The following is a 17,186-nucleotide window of genomic DNA, read 5'->3' on the forward strand; positions in this document are numbered from 1 at the left end:
ACGGTACTCTCGTATCACGTCATCACAGAAATCTCGCAATATTAGAGCGGCCATATTTTTGATTCATGACTTTCCAACCGGACATCGACCGATCCATATTACATATAGATCCATCCAGAGGCTCGCCAAAACATGTATTCATGTCTCTAAAGTTAAAATCGGTTAACGGTTTGTACCGATTCATTTCTACACTCCTAATATGTATGTATATACTGTATGTGATACATATATTTGTATACATCTATGTATATGTATGTGCGTGCGTGTATATATATATGTATATCGGTGTGTGTATATAGGGTTTCCCCTAAACTATGGTGTGTGTATATAGGGTTTCCCCTAAACTGCGAAGATACCTGTGGTGGTGGTGGCGTGGTTAAGGGTGTGGTCACCATGATGTCAGCGAGTAATTTGCATAATTTGCTATGATATGATTTTCTGTAAAAAGGCTCAAACTGTATACATACATTTAAAACAAATGTGTTATTAATTAGCATTAACATATATTTTTACCGTTTTGACATATTTTAAATTGTTGCTGCTTTTTGTACAATGTACTTTGTTGAGATTTTTTCAAGTGTTAACAGACTTTTAATGACTTTTTTTTAGTTCAAAACAACTAGCAACAAATCTCACATCTTCTTCTGGTGTTATTGTAAAATGTACTCGTGTTTAGAGACTTCTGTCCCATGATGTCCCTGACGAAGGAAGAGAGTTGCAGGGAGCGTGATGTCACAATTGCTTCGCGCTGATGCTCCAATTGTACTGTCTCTCCTTAAAAGCCGCCACTGTCCTTTTAATATTTGCACATTTTGTAGACTGCTGTCTGCAGGTATATCTGCTATATATGTATATATATATAAATCACGTCCACATCGCAGACATGCTGACAACGCTCCAGACAATGGCGTGCATTTTGTTTACATCCTGTCTTGGTAGCGTGGTTTTCAGTGATCAGTCTTTTTCCGGTGGTCAAGTTTCGGTACATCACTTGTCAATAGTGTGCAAATAATAGGCTATATCTATTAATTCATTCTGTAACAACCAGCTAATGTTAATGTTTTATGTTCGTGTGGATTTGGATTTGATGTCAGTTTTTCCCATGTTTGCAAACACACCGTCCGTGCCTGAAAGGTGATTGGCGAAGAATGAGGGAGTGTTGTTGTGTGTCTGGAGAAGCGCAGACAAAGTGTGTGCACGGGAGGTAAAACCTGTTGGAATTGTGCCGTTGTTATCATAAGATTGGTAATAAAAGTTAAAAATAGCGTCAGCCTTTGTGTGATTTCTTCTGGGGGCTACAATATATTATATTACTTTAATTTGTTTTCAAGTAAAAAAACAAGAAACAAACTTATTTTCAAGGTGTGGCGGTAATAAGAATGCCATAGCGGTGTGCCACATTCAATTACATTAGGGGAAACCCAATGTGTATGTGCCTATATACAGTACGTAGATGTGTATATATATATATATATATATATATATATATATACTGTGAATATATATATATATATATATATATATATATATATATATAAACAAAACTGGCCAAAATAAAAATTTTATTTCAGCAGTTTAACTCATTTACCTCATCAAATTTTATAAGAATTATGCTCATGGTTTTCTGGTGCCATCAGGTGGTTAAGGGGCATAACTACACCAAAACAGTATTTTCTTGTTTTTCAATCGGCAAGAATTAGATTCATTCGGTTTTCGTGGAAAAAGCATAGTAATATACCAGGATTACAGTCTGGCGGAAATAATTATTTAGAGAAAGTGTGTATACTTTGTTATTTTAACAACATTGCAATCAAAAAGACAATGCAATGTTATAACAATGTGTAAAACGCACTGGTGAAATGTCAGATCGCTTACCTCCAGACTGAACAACCATATCACAAAATGAACACGACATGCACGTTTTGGTCCCTAGGGTTGCACAAGGGTTAAAACCTAACATGGATCAAAATCCACATTTCCACCTAGCAGTACAGCTTCCGACTAAAGGTTGCTTAAAACAGTAAAAATTGTATTGGTATTCTTTTAACAACGGCCCTCATTGTAAGCTGGTCTAAAATGCCATTGTCACAATAAAGATGAGTAAAAATGGAATGGATCCCGCCTCAGTCCATCACACATCAGCTCTGCATGGCTCTGACTTGTTATTCTCTCTCCAGAATCAAGAAATCCTCAGCAACCTCGAGTCGGCATCAATGCGCATCGTCAAGCCTCCGCCTTCCTCCTCCTCCGCCGCCCGGACCGGGCCCTCCCCCCAACCGCAGCAGCTGAGCCAGGCCGCAGCCTCGCCGCTCATGGCCACCTCCCCGACCCCCGGCCCCAGCTACGTCCCCACGCCGGACAGCGGCAGTGGGCTGCGGATGGCCACCATTCAGGAGGACAACAGCAGCGACTCTCACCCAGGGGAGGAGGTGGGCCAGGGCGACGACTTTCCAACCGCAGGAGCCTACTCGTCGGCTACGAAATCCTCCTACGAGGATCTGACAGAGCAGAGCCCGTCGGCCAGGGAAAGGAGGCGCCTCATGAGGCAGGAGTGCTTTGACGCCAAAGAAACCCAGTGCTGAGTCCAATTTCAACAGTGTGTAACTAACATTGACATGTGTATGCATTTGTCACAATGAACCATCTTAGATGGAAGTGTCGTTTATGTTTTATAGTAAAAAAAAAAAAAGCCCTCTGCCTGTGACCAGTACCTCAAAAACACCTTCTAGTCAGTATTTGAACTGTGTGTTGCAATGCTAAACACAAGTTACTGCACTTTCTAACAATTACTGCTGTGAGTTCTAGTGTACGCATGACTGGATGATTGATTGTTTTATGTACTCTATCCTGTGTCACAATCTAGTCATGCTCCCCTGCCTACAAAACACTGTTGTGCCTTTCCTGGACACTTAGTCAATGCCACAATGGGAAAATTGAAGTGGGCATCCTGTTGCGAAAACTGTGAGCTACTCAAATTTACTGTATTCTATTTTCTGTCTTCATATCAATTCATGACTCACCACTGACGCCTGCTATTCTAAAAGTTTAGGTCCAGTCAGAGTGATGTGGTTAACATATGGATGTGAACTGTTACTCGATAGAAAAAGTGACATGTTTTTGTACTCTTATTCATATTCAAATTATGTTCCTTGCTTGCATTGCTTACGCAAATATTAAAAACATTTTATTGTGCACCGTCATTTGTAACATTGTTGCAGCATGAAGGCCGGTCAGTGCATTGTGCTCCACATTGAGAATCCTTAAAATGTATCGATTAAATGTTGTCCCTTTTTTTTTTCACTGCTGCAGGCTGATCTCCGGGTTCCCAGCTTCCACATCGCCCCAGTAGGGAAGGATAAAAGGTAGATGAGCCACTCTGCTCTCCAGCAGCTGCCAAAGGTGCCGCATCACAAACTGGTTGCCCTTCTCGGAGAGATGGAGGCCATCTGACAGGTAAACTGTGAAGTCCTGCCGAGACAAAACAATTTGAAAGGCATGCATTTTACAATTATAGTAATCCCTCGTTTACCGCTGTTAATTGGTTCCGAAAGCAGCAATCATTATCAAAGGAATATTTTCATAGCTGGAGCATAAAATACCTGTTTACTACCTTCTGAATAAATATTTTTCAACATCATGACAGCCTTCCAGAAATGAAAAACACCTCTTCACTTTTATAATCCAATATATTAATGCTGCCTGAGGCTGAGCCAATCGACCACAAGACTGAAAGGCGAGCTCTGATTAATTTGGTTTTACAAGTGTATAATACTACTATAGTAATGATATTTTTTACTTCATTTAGACATTTTTATGCTTGACTATGCATGATTTTAGACAAAACTTTAGAGAAAATGCTTGAAAAAAATGTGCAATTTGATGAGGGATAAGTGTACTCATGGAAATATTAGATTAAATGTAAGTACTGTAAATTCAGAAGATTTTAAAGGGGGGGGGGGGGCACTTTCTGGAATTTCTTGGCTAATGCAAAATAAAAAAAATATACATAAAAAATGTTTTAACTACGAAAGCACTATCAATAAAATAAAACAGACAAAGATCGGTGTACAATTTTCACTGAAACATTTATAGGCAATTTTGTCTACTGTAAAATATTCATTGTAAATCCACAGCAAATTACTTGCTAATAAATTGCATTACTTTCACAGTAACATTTACAATAATGTACTGTAACTGCAGAGCTGTGATTTTATAATTAATTACAATAAAGCGAAATGCTGTAACTTCAGTTACTCTCGTTTTAACATACTCCACCTACTGTACAAGAGTGTGCAACGTAGTCTACGGAACCCCTTAAAGGGGAACTGCAATTTTGGGGGGAATTTTCCCCTATCATTCACAATCATTATGAAAGACATGACGGATGGATTTTTTTAATGCATTCTAAATACTAAATAGGTTCGATCAAAACTCCACTTACAATGGAGCCTATGGGAGCCGTTCAATTCTGCCTATAGAGCCCCTAAAAATATCCATACACCTCCATTAGGGTATTATATACATGTTGTAAGTATACAGTATATGTAATGTAGTAATGGGTGCATTTATAATAATAATTTGTACCTATTTTGAAAATTTTAAGCATACACGGTGCATTAATTTTACAAAATGCATCACATTTTCTTTTTTTTTTCTTTACTGATTTTTGCTCACTGCAGACTCTAGGAGCCAACACACATAATAAAACATCACTTACTGTACAAGGTCTGCTGTCATTAGGAGGCCGACTGCTGGGATGTTCCCATTTAGGTGAAAAATTTCTTAAAATCCTTGCGAAGAAACGAGGTGGGAGAACGAGCGCTTTTCGTGTCGTCCTCGCCAGTTCCAGGTCCTAAAGTCTGTCAATGTGTCCCAACTTGTCAGATTATATTCTCAGCCATCTACTTTTCAGGTGAGGCATGATTTATGATCTACAATAAATTTCAGGGAGCAAGGAAGCAGCAGACCACTTGATGATCTAAACATAGACACACAAGTTTGATCACGGCGCCGCTATAAATAGTTGGTCTGCGTTAGGGCTTATAATACCAATATCACTAATACATGGTTAATATTCAAGTCACAAAATGTAAATGGAGTATTGTTGGCGCTTTTTGAATGGTTATTTACTGGATTTTATGGGCGGAATAATGGACCTCCCATTGGCTCAGCTGTAAGATTACTTTTATTTACGTTTATTTAGAAAATGGCTGAATATTTAGAATGCATTAAAAAAAATCCATCCATTGTCATATCTATCACGATTGTGAACGATAGGCCAAATTTAAAAAAAAAAACTGCAGTTCCTCTTTAAGAGACAAATCTGTTAAAATGTACAGTAGTTTTTGTGCTATTACAGACAACTATGATTAACCTGTGTGAAGTTGGCCCCCCACCCCTCGCAAAACTCTGTTGAAATAGGCTCATTCGTTTGGCTTGGTTTTTGCAGTTGAAGTGGTCGTTTGTGCTGCTTTCGTTTCCGAGTTATTAAAGATTATTTCAAAAGGTCTATCTAAAAGCTTATTTATTTTGAACAAGGTTAAATACAGTTTCCTGTATAACACAATGAGAATGTTATATTGCTCAATTATTCTACCTTATTTCAATTATTGTGCAGAAATATGGGGAAATACATATCACAGCAACTTAATGCCTTTATTTCTTTCACAGAAAAGAGTAATTTGTATTATTTCTAAAGTAGGATACACAGACCACACAAATCTACTCTTCATTAGGGCAGGATTATTAAAATGAAAATACATTGTAGAATTGCATACTCTATTAGTGATGTTCAAAACTAGAAATAAAGTTCTTCCAAAGGACTTACAAAAGTTATTTGTGTTTATGTCTGAAGATGAGAACCACAGAAGGCCGTATGATTTTAAACATCCAAGAGTGGGAACAAATTTGAAACAAATGTGCTTGTCTGTTGCTGGTGTGAAAGCATGGAATTCTCTAAAGAAAGACTTAAAAAGTTGCAAGAATATTTTTAAATTTAAAAAGAGTTACAAAAAGAGACAACTGAAATTATATCAAACTGATTTTTGATTTTGATTGGAAGTGTCATTGTGAAAATGCTTAAACGAAAATTAAAAAGTATGTTGGAGTTCGGTGTTGGTGGAGGGAACAGTGATAAAGTCATGGGTAAATGTGGAAGTAGTGTCAAAGCGCTTTGAGTACCTTGAAGGTAGAAAAGCGCTATACAAGTACAACCCATTTATCATTTATCTAAAATAATTTGTGTTAAAAAGGGGGCAGATAAATATAAGAAATGTATTCTTCCATCTGCTCCTTTCTGATCATGGAAATGTATAAGAAACAAAAAACAATGAAAGTGTCGACTGTACATGGCTTGTATATACCGGTAAGTATTTTCATGAAAGGAATAAAAATAAATGATGAATGAAAGGTCAATCAAAGGTCCCCCAGCACCCCTGTTCTCTAAATTAAGTCCAAATTAAGACAAAATAGTTTCATTTGTTTGTGCTGCTAACATTTTTGGTCAAGCTATTATAGTTGTTAAGTTATTAACGTTTTATGGTTTTTATGTTAACATGTAATTAAGTTATTACATGTAAACAGTACTGAACTATGTCAAAACCTACCCAAACCAGTCCTATTTGACATGGTTGTTTGTGCTGCTTTTGTTTTTGAGTCATTAATGATTATTTTATAGGTCAATCAAAGGTCACCCAGCCCCCCACACTTTCTCTAAATTAAACCAAAATAGTCCAATTTGTTGGGCTGCGTTTGTGCTGGTTTGTGCGGTTAACATGATTGTATGTGCTCCATTCGTTTGAGTATTTAAAGGTTATTTTTAGGTTAATCAAAGGTCACCCAGCCCCCCTGTTCTCCAAATTAAGTCCAAATGAAACCAAATTAGTCTCATTCGTTTGTGCTGCAAACGAATGTCTCTTCGACTCCCTCCACTTCTAACTGCTTCAAATGCAAAAATCATAAAGAGTACAAACAATGTTTATTCTATTGGCTAACTTCTTTTATCTCAATAGCCATTTGTGATTCATAGCATGAAATAAATATCTTGCAGTCATGTTGTTAATGTTTCAAAATGATTCAACAATTCAATGTCAAAATATAAACAGTAGAAATAATGAACAAACTGTCAGCTACTGTCTTGTTCTAAAACACCAATGAAAATGAAATTTTGCATTTAGACAGGCTATACTGTAGCAAAAGTCACCACATGTGTATTCCACGTCTTCCATGTCGAGAGTTTTGATTTGGGCTTACATGGTAAACAACTAAAATTAATGATTTGGGCATTGTTTTATCCAGGCGCATACATTTGTCCAAATGTGGCCAAGTAGACGCATTGTGGGTTTCCTGGACGTCATCTATATCGCTAAAAGAAAAATCTAAGAATGAGAATCCCTCTGCCAGATTCCACTAGTTTCTTTTATTATATAAATCACCCGCTTGACTATTCCCTCTTCTCTCCTCCGACTCTCTCATCGTCATTTGGGATGTGCATGTCTGTTGTGATTTCCCTTCCTGGTTCGATGACTCGCCCTATCTTACCTCTGATTGGCCTGTCCTTAATGTTTTGCCCTAATCTTAACCACTCGTGACTCATCATAGTAAACCAACTAACCAAACATGGATGTCCTTATACGTAAACCAAACAATCATCATTGATTTTTCCCGTATATTTTGTCCCCTGCCCGCGGATTTGGACTAGTCCATTTATCCCTTTCTCTTCTCCCTCTCTCTCCTTTTGTAGCATGTCGCTTAGCTAACCACTACATGGACCTAAAAAATAGCTAAGCTACGGACATTGCTACTTGTTTAAAATGTAGCAAAGCTACTGGGAAATGTCGCTACGTAACTTTGATTTTTATTAGGGATGTCCCGATCCGATATTTGGATCGGATCGGCCGCCGATATTTGCCAAAAAATGCGTATCGGCAAGGCATGGGAAAATGCCGATCCAGATCCAGTTAAAAAAAAAATCCGCTACGTGTTTTCCAACGCACCTATTTAAATAATACATTCCACTTTTCTGCTGCTCCCTAATTTCCGTTCCGCATTTTCCAGCACACCTTCAACACATCCACAGGTCTGTGGATTCTCACGCAGTTGCTTTTAGCTGCTGGCATTACACGACAGGCTCTTCTCACTCTTTCCTGTGTCTCCTTCTCACAGACAGCAAGCGCACCTTCTTACACACGTCACATACTGTCACGTCACACGTCACATACTGTCACGTCATACGTCACATACGTATACGCCCTCTCCCAGCAGAGATGTAGCAGCATGGCTAACGTTAGCTGTGATGCTAGCGCAGCCGTGTGACCAACGTTCTCTCTAAGGTGCGCGCCTGTGCAATTGCGCACTGCTCAAACGTCCTCTGCGCATAGCAATTATATGCCACGCACAAAATCAAATTAAAAAAAAAGCGCATAACAATTTTCGACACACGGACACGACAGAGAAAACAGTTTTCGTCATCATTGTTCAAATATTGTAACGTCTGTCGAGACGCTTATCTCCATTCGGTGCCACACGGCCACACCATCGAAATGCCGAGGCAAACATTTCCAGATCAACACCGTATGAAAAAATTAGTGATTTTTTTAGTTGTGATTTCCTTCTCTGCATGAAAGTTTAAAAGTAGCATATATTAATGCAGTATGAAGAAGAATGTTTTAATGTAGACATGCAAGCCTTGAAAGAAAATTTTGAAAATCAAGACTACATTTCCTGCAAATGGGTGCATTTCTACCCTATATTTTAACTTTAGATTTATTCTCATATCAAACTCTTTTGGCTGTCTTTTTGACACTTACATCCGGCGCCCCCCTCCACACCCTGGATTATAAATAATGTAAATAATTCAATGTGATTATCTTGTGTGATGACTGTATTATGATGATAGTATATATCTGATAGTATATATCTGTATCATGAATCAATTTAAGTGGACCCCGACTTAAACAAGTTGAAAAACTTATTCGGGTGTTACCATTTAGTGGTCAATTGTACGGGATATGTACTTCACTGTGCAACCTACTAATAAAGTCTCAATCAATCAATCAAATTCAAAACACATAGAATCATCATACTGATGTGATTATATGCATCAAGTGTTCATTCAAGGCTGAGGCAAAATATCGAGATATATATCGTGTATCGCAATATGGCCTTAAAATATCGCAATATTAAAAAAAGGCCATTTCGCCCAGCCCTAGTTTCAATGATGCCATTTCTGTTTGTCATGTATAATTTTGTCAATTTTGTGTTTATCCTTGAATAAACAGGTCAGTTTCTTGTTACCAACCATTATGTATAATTCAAACTCCCCTAATTCAGCTGGCTAGTTGTTATCAAGAGTACTAAAACCCTTTTCAACATGATTCTGACAACTAAGTAGGCTAAATAACTTTAAACTTTAATACATGCTCGTATAGGTCAGTATCGGTATCGGTCAGTATCGGTATCGGATCGAAAGTGCAAAAACAATATCGGTATCGGATCGGAGGTGCAAAAACCTGGATCGGGACATCCCTAATTTTTATGTTCATCATTTTTAATGGAAAACTGTAGTTTTTACCTCTACAGATGTAAACTGGAACGGATTATCAAAAACCGTAGTCAGTATGGGAAAACCGTAGTTGTTGGCAGGTATGGCAAAGACATTGTGATCGTAGACACCCATGCAAATCCTACTTTCTACGTGTTTTTTTTTGTCATGGAATATTGAAATAATACCCCACCTGTCCATCTTTCTGCATGAGCGTCCACAAGTCCAAGACATCAGCACCACACTGAGCAGCTGCTTGGACACAAGCCTGAGCGTATTGCCCGGCCATCGAGTTGAGACGATTGAGGGGACAACCTGGAGAAATTTAGTCATAAAATATGTGTAAAAATCTTTCATATACTGTGTCCACTTACCTTTAAGGGTGCACTCTTTTTCCCATGCAGTTTCATTAACAGGAGGAGGGGTGATGAAGATGACTTTCCCTGCAGGGACCCCCACTGTGGCAAGGAACCTGCTCATGTCTTTCAGGTTGTCAGAGTACTCATGCAGAGGAACGTGTTGCTGAGGGTTTTTATCTATAAACATGACAGGAGACCCAAGTCAATATGTTATATGTGCTCCAGTGTTATTCAGTCGTACCTTCCAGAGCAGAGTCGTTAGCTCCAAAAAAGACAGTGACAGCTGCTATGTTGTCTGCTGACCCCTCACTGTTTAAGATCCTTGGAAGAACTACCCTGGCCCATCTGGAGTTGTAGCCAGACAGCCCTCTGTTCACAACATCACACTTTCTGCAGAAACAAACCATGTATTCAAACACTTGCCGCATCCCTGAAGTCTGTCAAAATGTCTAATGAAAGAACCTTGTTAATTTGTCCGCGATGCCTGAACCCCATCCATTGACCTGGAAAGAAAACTGAAAACAAACCCTGAGCTAGCAAGAGAGCAGCTATCAAACTAAAGCGACTAAAAGAACCACAGTTAAAACTGACTGTCACAACCCCGACGCCACATTGAGAGTAAGAGTTTACCTGTGTGATGGAGTCGCCGAATAAAATAACTTTAGGCCAAATCAACGTTTTGATTTTGGACATGTTGGTAATCGTTGTGGTCGCGCCATTCAACCGTAAGTGACGCTGAATCTTTGCGCATGCGCAACTTTACCCAAACAATGTATACCGGATGTACAATAAAAAAATTACAAACAAAAACTGTACGGTGTTAATTATAATGTTTTAAAATGTAATGTTTTAGTATTATTGTCGTAGGTTATCAATGACGACCCTGGTCTATAGCACATATTACAGTACAGTAGGCGGCGATATGCACCTGTCAAACTCGACTCTGGTCAAACTATGGAGGCAACACTCTAGTGCAGTGGTTCTCAACCTTTTTTCAGCGATGTACCCCCTGTGAACATTTTTTTAATTCAAGTACCCCCTAATCAGAGCAAAGCATTTTTGGTTGAAAAAAAGAGATAAAGAAGTAAAATACAGCACTATGTCATCAGTTTCTGATTTATTAAATTGTATAACAGTGCAAAATATTGCTCATTTGTAGTGGTCTTTCTTGAACTATTTGGAAAAAAAGATATAAAAATAACTAAAAACTTGTTGAAAAATAAACAAGTGATTCAATTATAAATAAAGACTTCTACACATAGAAGTAATCATCAACTTAAAGTGCCCTCTTTGGGGATTGTAATAGAGATCCATCTGGATTCATGAACTTAATTCTAAACATTTCTTCACAAAAAAATAAATCTTTAACATCAATATTTATGGAACATGTCCACATGTCTCAGCTGCATTACTGCTACGCTTTAACAAGCCTCCATTGTTTTCTACATCGATAGTTGATTGACAGTTGGTGCCGTGTGGCACCGCCAGTTAGGGTCAAACCATCATGGCATGGGGGAAACTCTGGGTTTATGGTAATGAATGGAATTGCCTACTTGATTTGATGTTCAGTTTATGAACTTACATTCATATTTTGTTGAAGTATTATTCAATAAATATATTTATTAAGGATTTTTGAATTGTTGCTATTTTTAGAATATTAAAAAAAAATCTCACGTACCCCTTGGCATACCAACAAGTACCCCCAGGGGTAAGCGTACCCCCATTTGAGAACCACTGCTCTAGTGTAGACTCCATCCATCCATCCATCCATCCATTCATCCATCTATTTCCTACCGCTTGTCCCTTGTATACATCTATAGGGCTCAACCGGCTTCAGGTTTTGTACAGAGTCCTGGTAGTACAACGAAACAATGTATCATTTTGCAATTGTATGCATGTTCGAAATAAATTTAAACCTTAACTATGACCATAATGCACATATAGTTATACCCGTTACATTTGCAATGTTAAATTATCTTATATTAATGTGCACACATTGGTCCTTTTTTTCATGGTGTCAAAACGACCATTGTCCTTTCTTTCATGGTGTCAACTCAAAACCACCATTGTAACTGCAAGTTTGAGGATGCAGGAACAAGGTGCAAAGAGCCCATGAGTACTGCATACAGCAGGGGGTCTTAACTTTTTTGACCTTGGATCCCTACGTTTCATCATCACAAGGGCCCACTCAAATATCAACACTGAATTAGTATTTTTACTATTGATTTTAGTCGTATTCATTAATTATATCTAACCTACTTATGGTTTAGAACCTTGTGAAATGTTATGAAACCATTTGTTACTCATAAAGACTATTACAAACATTCAGGCTCAGTCTGATTAGAAAAATAAATAGTAACCAAATATACTGCATAGGAAGGGACCTATAAATAAAAATAAATGTACTCACACGTATGTTGTACTGAAATAAACAAAATCAATAATTAATATGTTTCTTAACTAAACTATCAATAGAAATGAAGTAGAAATTAAAAAACATCTCCCCCACTTTAGTCATATTTTTTGTGCTTAAGAAGCTTCTTAATGACTTTAGCACCAGACTTTTTCTGTTTGTTTGAGATTGTTATTACTGGTGAAAAAGTGTATTACAACTGAGTACCGCTGCGGCCCATACGGACCACAGCTGAGAAACAGATATTTTTGGCGGCCCAACAAGCAACACTAGCATACAGTATTATCCTGCACAGTCAGTGACAATAACTGCTGCAAGTTCTTGCATTCTCCACCCACAGCAAACATTATAAACAATATGATTGCGTGGACACCGGCAAGTGCCACAATGCAAAGCATTAAAAAACACATTACTGAGGGGTTGATTTTTGCCTTTTTTTTTTTTATCAGGCACTGCCACAACAACACTTTTCTGCTTCATGAGGTGCAGGAAACCATGCCCGCGCTCATCTTGGGATCGTCCATCCATCTATACATCTTTGGCAGCTTATCCAAGGTCGGGTGGCGGAGACAGTAATCTGAGCAGAGAAGCTCAGAACTCTCTGCCTGGCGACTTCATCTGGCTCGTCCCAGGTAATCCCAAGGTCATGGTGTCTTCCACGAAGGCCTCCTACCAGATGGATGTGCCCTAGGGAAACATCCAGGGGGCATTCTGACCAGATGTCCGAGCCACCTCATCTGGCTCCTCTACATGTGAAGGAGCAGCGGCTTGACTCTGAGTTTCTCCCGAATGATAGAGCTTCTCACTCTCCCTAAGGGAGAGCGCCGCTACCGTACAGAGCAAACTAATTTTGGCCGCTGGTACCCGCAATGTTGTCCTTTCGGTTTTTATGCAAAGCTCATGTTCAAAGGTTAGGGTAGGGACATAAATCGACTGGTAAAATTTGCTTTGCTTTCCGGGTCAACTCCCTCTTAACCACAATGAACAAATGCAGAGTCCGCATCAGTGCAGACACTCAACCAATTCACCTGTCGATCTCATTAGCCATTTTTCACTGACTCGTGAACAAGACTCCAAGGTGCTTGAACTTCCACTTGGGACAGGCTCTCATCCCCAACCTGGAGATGGTACGCCACCATTTTCAGGGAAAGAACTATAGACTCAGACTTGGAGGTGTTGATTGTCATCCCAGTCACTTCATATAGGCGGCAAAATTATCTACTAAGAGCTGAAGATCACGGCCCGATGAAGGACCACAACATTTGCAAAAAGCAGAACCCTAATTCTGCAACCACCAAACAAGATTCCTTCAAGGCTCTGACTGCCTAAAAATTCTGTCCAAAAGTTAGGAACAGAATCTGTGACAAAGGGCAGCCCTGGTGCAGTGCAACACTCACTGGAAATGGGTCCGACTTACTGCCGGCAATGCGGACTACGCGGAGCGGATCGCCAAAATCAGGTGGTCCGATGCCCTATACTCCTGGAGCACTCCACAGGATTTCCTGAGGGAAATGGTGGAATGCCTTCTCCAAATCCATTGAACACATGTAGACTAGTTGGGCAGACTTCCATGCAGTCTCAAGGACCCTGCCGACAGTATAGAGCTGGCCCACAGTTCTACAGAAGGAAACTAAGCTCCTGAATACGAGCTTCGACTATTCGGCTGACTCCCTTCTTCAGTAACCCTACATCGACCTTTCCAGGACGGCTGAGGAGTGTGATCCTGAGATAGTTGGAACACACCCACCTTCTTAAAAAGGGGAACCACCACCCCGGGCTGCCAATCCAGAGGCATCACCCCCGGCGTTCATGCAACCAAGTCAGCCCCACAGCATACAGAGCCTTAAGGAATTTCCAGGCGTATCTCATCCAGCGGCCTGCCACCGACGCACTCTTTGACTACCTTCGCAACTTCAGTCCCTGAGATAGCAGAGCCCACCGTAGAGTCCCCAGGCACTGCTTCCTCATAGGAAGACATGTGGGTGAGATTGGGGATGTCTTCAAGTGTCCTTCTGAGGTTTCACTCATCTAAGAAGGACAGCTCCAGACTGAAGATACTGATCAGGCGGGCCGGCTCTACGATCGGAATAAAACTGGACTCACTAGTGACGGTGGCAGAGAACAGGACTGTGGAAAAACTACTGCGTATCATGGATGATGCCAGTCCCCCTCTGCATACTGTTATCAGTAGCCAGAGGAGCCTGATCAGTGCTAGACTGCTTCATCCCAAGTGCAGGACTAATAGACTAAAAAACTCCCTTTGTACAACTCCTCTCTGGGGGGTAGGTACTAATAATAACAATAATGGATTAGATTTATATAGTGCTTTTCTAGACACTCAAAGTGCTTCACAGAGAAGTGAGAACCCATCATGCATTCACACCAGGTGGTGGTAAGCTACTTTCATAGCCACAGCTGCCCTGGGGTAGACTGACGAAAGCGTGGCTGCCAGTTTGCGCCTACGGCCCCTCTGACCACCTCCAATCATTCATTAACCAGTGTGAGTGGCACCGGGGGCAAGGGTGAAGTGTCCTGCCCAAGGTGCCCAAGGACACAACGGCAGCGATTTGGATGGTAAGAGGCGGGGAGCGAACCTGCAACCCTCAAGTTTCTGGCACGGCCGCTCTACCCACTACGACAGGGGTCGCCAAACTTTTTGACTCGGGGGATGCATTGGGTTAAAAAAAATTGGCCGGGGGCCAGGCTGTATACTGCCAAAATGTTTTAATAATATGCATATATATATTGTCTTTATAATCCGTTTTGTCATTTGACATCAATTAACATTGATGTTCATCAACATTTAACATTGTCACGTTATCGATGGGAAAATTCATTTTTAGACAATATGATTTGCCTGAGCAGCTAGGAGACACCAAGAGTAACAAGCGGTAGAAAATGGATTAGAAAGGAAAGATTTAAAATAATAATAATAATATTTTTTTTTACTTGGGACGTCCTGTGGGCCGGATTTTGGATGCTGGAGGGCCGGATCTGGCCTGCGGGCCGTAGTTTGGGGACCTCTGCACGACGCCATGCCACCCCTAGGATGACAGAGGATGCAAAACAATAATTCTTATAGTAATATTTTCTATTTTATTTCCATTTATACCCCCATTATTTACTTTTTTAAATTGATCTCAATTCTGTACACTGCTGCTGGAATTTTAATTTTCCTGAGGGAACTCTCCTGAAGAAATCAAAAAAGTACTATCTATCTATCTATCTATCTATCTATCTATCTATCTATCTATCTATCTATGTCTTGGGACATTAAAGTGCATTGAAAGAAATAAAAAAACTGATTTTGCACAATTTACCTAAAATTACCACCTTGAAAATGTAGCATTTTATGCCATTTTTGTTGTCGGGTGAGGGTATGTGAGGTTCCCCCCACCTCTAAAGCCAGCCAGAAAAGTGGAGTGGAAGTTTTTTGTTTTTTTTGTGGAGTGGAAGTTGGCTGAAAAATGTGTGCAAAGGTCTAAGAACATAACCCTCAAAGAATAGTTGGGATTTACTAACCCAAACGTAACCGCCTAGTCCAGCCCTTGCTGTGCTTTCCATCTTTGGATGTAGCTAATGAAAATAAGGGGGTGTGTCTGGGAATGAATTGGCTCCAAAATCTCATGGTCAGATCTTTTTCAACAGGAAAAACACTGCCCCCCGTGGCAGAAATGGATATGGCAAAAATAGGAGCACACGGGACGAATCCATTCAAGGTACGACTTCCGACGTGTGCTACCGACACTGCTGCTGAACATAGCGATGCGTTTGATAAAAAAATATTTTCAAATAATTTCCCAAATTTGCAAGTGGGCTTTTGTGCACGTTGCCGTGTGCGTTGTTGACACGTTCACTCCCCTGCAGCTACCGGAAGTGGTGCGGTCCGATAGTATTGAAGGCAAAACTGGGAAGCTGTTTGTTTTTAGCGAGAAAAAGAAGACTGCTGATACTGCGACACGGGATTTTTAATCATTTTAAGTGAGGTCGTGGCTGTTTGAAATCGGATCGCTTCAACAGAACAGTTTCGTAAGCTCGCCATGGCTCTGTGCGGTGGTGTCGGAGCCATGGCTTTACCAAGCGAGCTAATCGTCCATATATTCTCCTTTCTGTCCGACCGAGACAAGCTTCGGGCCTCGGCCGTTTGTTCGCGATGGCGGGAATGTCTGTTCTATCCTGCCTTGTGGACGGAACTCAAACTACGAATAGGTGGCTCCGGCTCTGAGGAGACCCTGAGGTTGGAGTTCCTCATGCGAAAGTTCGGCGCTTTCGTGCGGGAGCTGCGGCTGGAGCTCGCCCCCACGGAAGTCAGCCTCGGTTCCCTCAACAACGAGCCATCGTCCACCACAGCGGACCTGCCTGCCAGTCCTGACAACGACCAGCAGCTCTCCAAGCGATGGCGAGATGCCATGGCTGCCTACTTGGACCAGGTGTTGTGTGTCTTCACCAGCATCAGCAACAACAGGTGACTTGAGTCTTCGGTTCAATTTAAAAAGTGCCTATTTAGTTTGAAAACTGTGCCATTAGGAGTATATTTGAATTCGGTCGTATTTCGTGCGCAGTCTTAAGCTAGCAGCGGCTAGCTCGACTGGCATACTCAAAGTGACATTAGTGGTTACGTAACACGATCACGTCTCTACAGTGAGCACCAGCTATTTTATCACACCGACATTAGCACGTTACATAGAAATGCTTTCCTAATGCTTATATTGACCAAAAATCCTGCTTTGTGCTTAGTGCAGGGGTCGGGAACCTTTTTGGCTGAGAGAGCCATGAAAGCCAAATATTTTAAAATGTATTTCCGTGAGAGCCATATAATATTTTTTTTAACACATAATACAACTCAATGCGTGCATTTTTAAGTAAGACCAAC

General features: G+C 40.3%; 3 protein-coding genes across 6 annotated transcripts in view; 2 read left to right on the forward strand and 1 right to left on the reverse strand.

The window, feature by feature from the left end:
* The window catches only part of LOC133611528 (disintegrin and metalloproteinase domain-containing protein 17-like), a 32,629-nt gene extending 29,429 nt beyond the window's left edge, over positions 1-3,200 (forward strand). For both annotated transcript variants that reach the window (XM_061968393.1, XM_061968394.1), the window contains one exon: positions 2,178-3,200. In XM_061968393.1, coding sequence (XP_061824377.1) covers positions 2,178-2,560 — 383 coding nt within the window. In that variant the 3' untranslated portion in view covers positions 2,561-3,200. The remainder of the gene's footprint in view (positions 1-2,177) is intronic.
* Positions 3,154-10,641, reverse strand: iah1 (isoamyl acetate hydrolyzing esterase 1 (putative)). 2 transcript variants are annotated; one of them, XM_061968399.1, is made up of 6 exons: positions 10,531-10,641; positions 10,363-10,415; positions 10,142-10,290; positions 9,916-10,077; positions 9,735-9,856; positions 3,154-3,468 (listed from the first exon to the last, which is right to left on the reverse strand). In XM_061968399.1, the coding sequence occupies exons 1-6, from the start codon at positions 10,591-10,593 to the stop codon at positions 3,298-3,300; spliced, it is 720 nt and encodes a 239-aa protein (XP_061824383.1). In that variant the 5' UTR covers positions 10,594-10,641; the 3' UTR covers positions 3,154-3,297. The 2 variants fall into 2 exon arrangements, with proteins under 2 accessions (XP_061824383.1, XP_061824384.1); XM_061968400.1 differs by lacking the exon at positions 10,363-10,415 and having other exon boundaries at positions 10,142-10,269; positions 10,531-10,636.
* A 5,378-nt stretch (positions 10,642-16,019) lies between these two features.
* Positions 16,020-17,186, forward strand: part of fbxo33 (F-box protein 33) — a 30,189-nt gene continuing 29,022 nt past the window's right edge. For both annotated transcript variants that reach the window (XM_061968402.1, XM_061968401.1), the window contains exon 1: positions 16,020-16,778. In XM_061968402.1, coding sequence (XP_061824386.1) covers positions 16,354-16,778 — 425 coding nt within the window. In that variant the 5' untranslated portion in view covers positions 16,020-16,353. The remainder of the gene's footprint in view (positions 16,779-17,186) is intronic.

The sequence above is a fragment of the Nerophis lumbriciformis genome, linkage group LG08, assembly GCF_033978685.3.
Source record: "Nerophis lumbriciformis linkage group LG08, RoL_Nlum_v2.1, whole genome shotgun sequence".
Taxonomy (NCBI): domain Eukaryota; kingdom Metazoa; phylum Chordata; class Actinopteri; order Syngnathiformes; family Syngnathidae; genus Nerophis; species Nerophis lumbriciformis.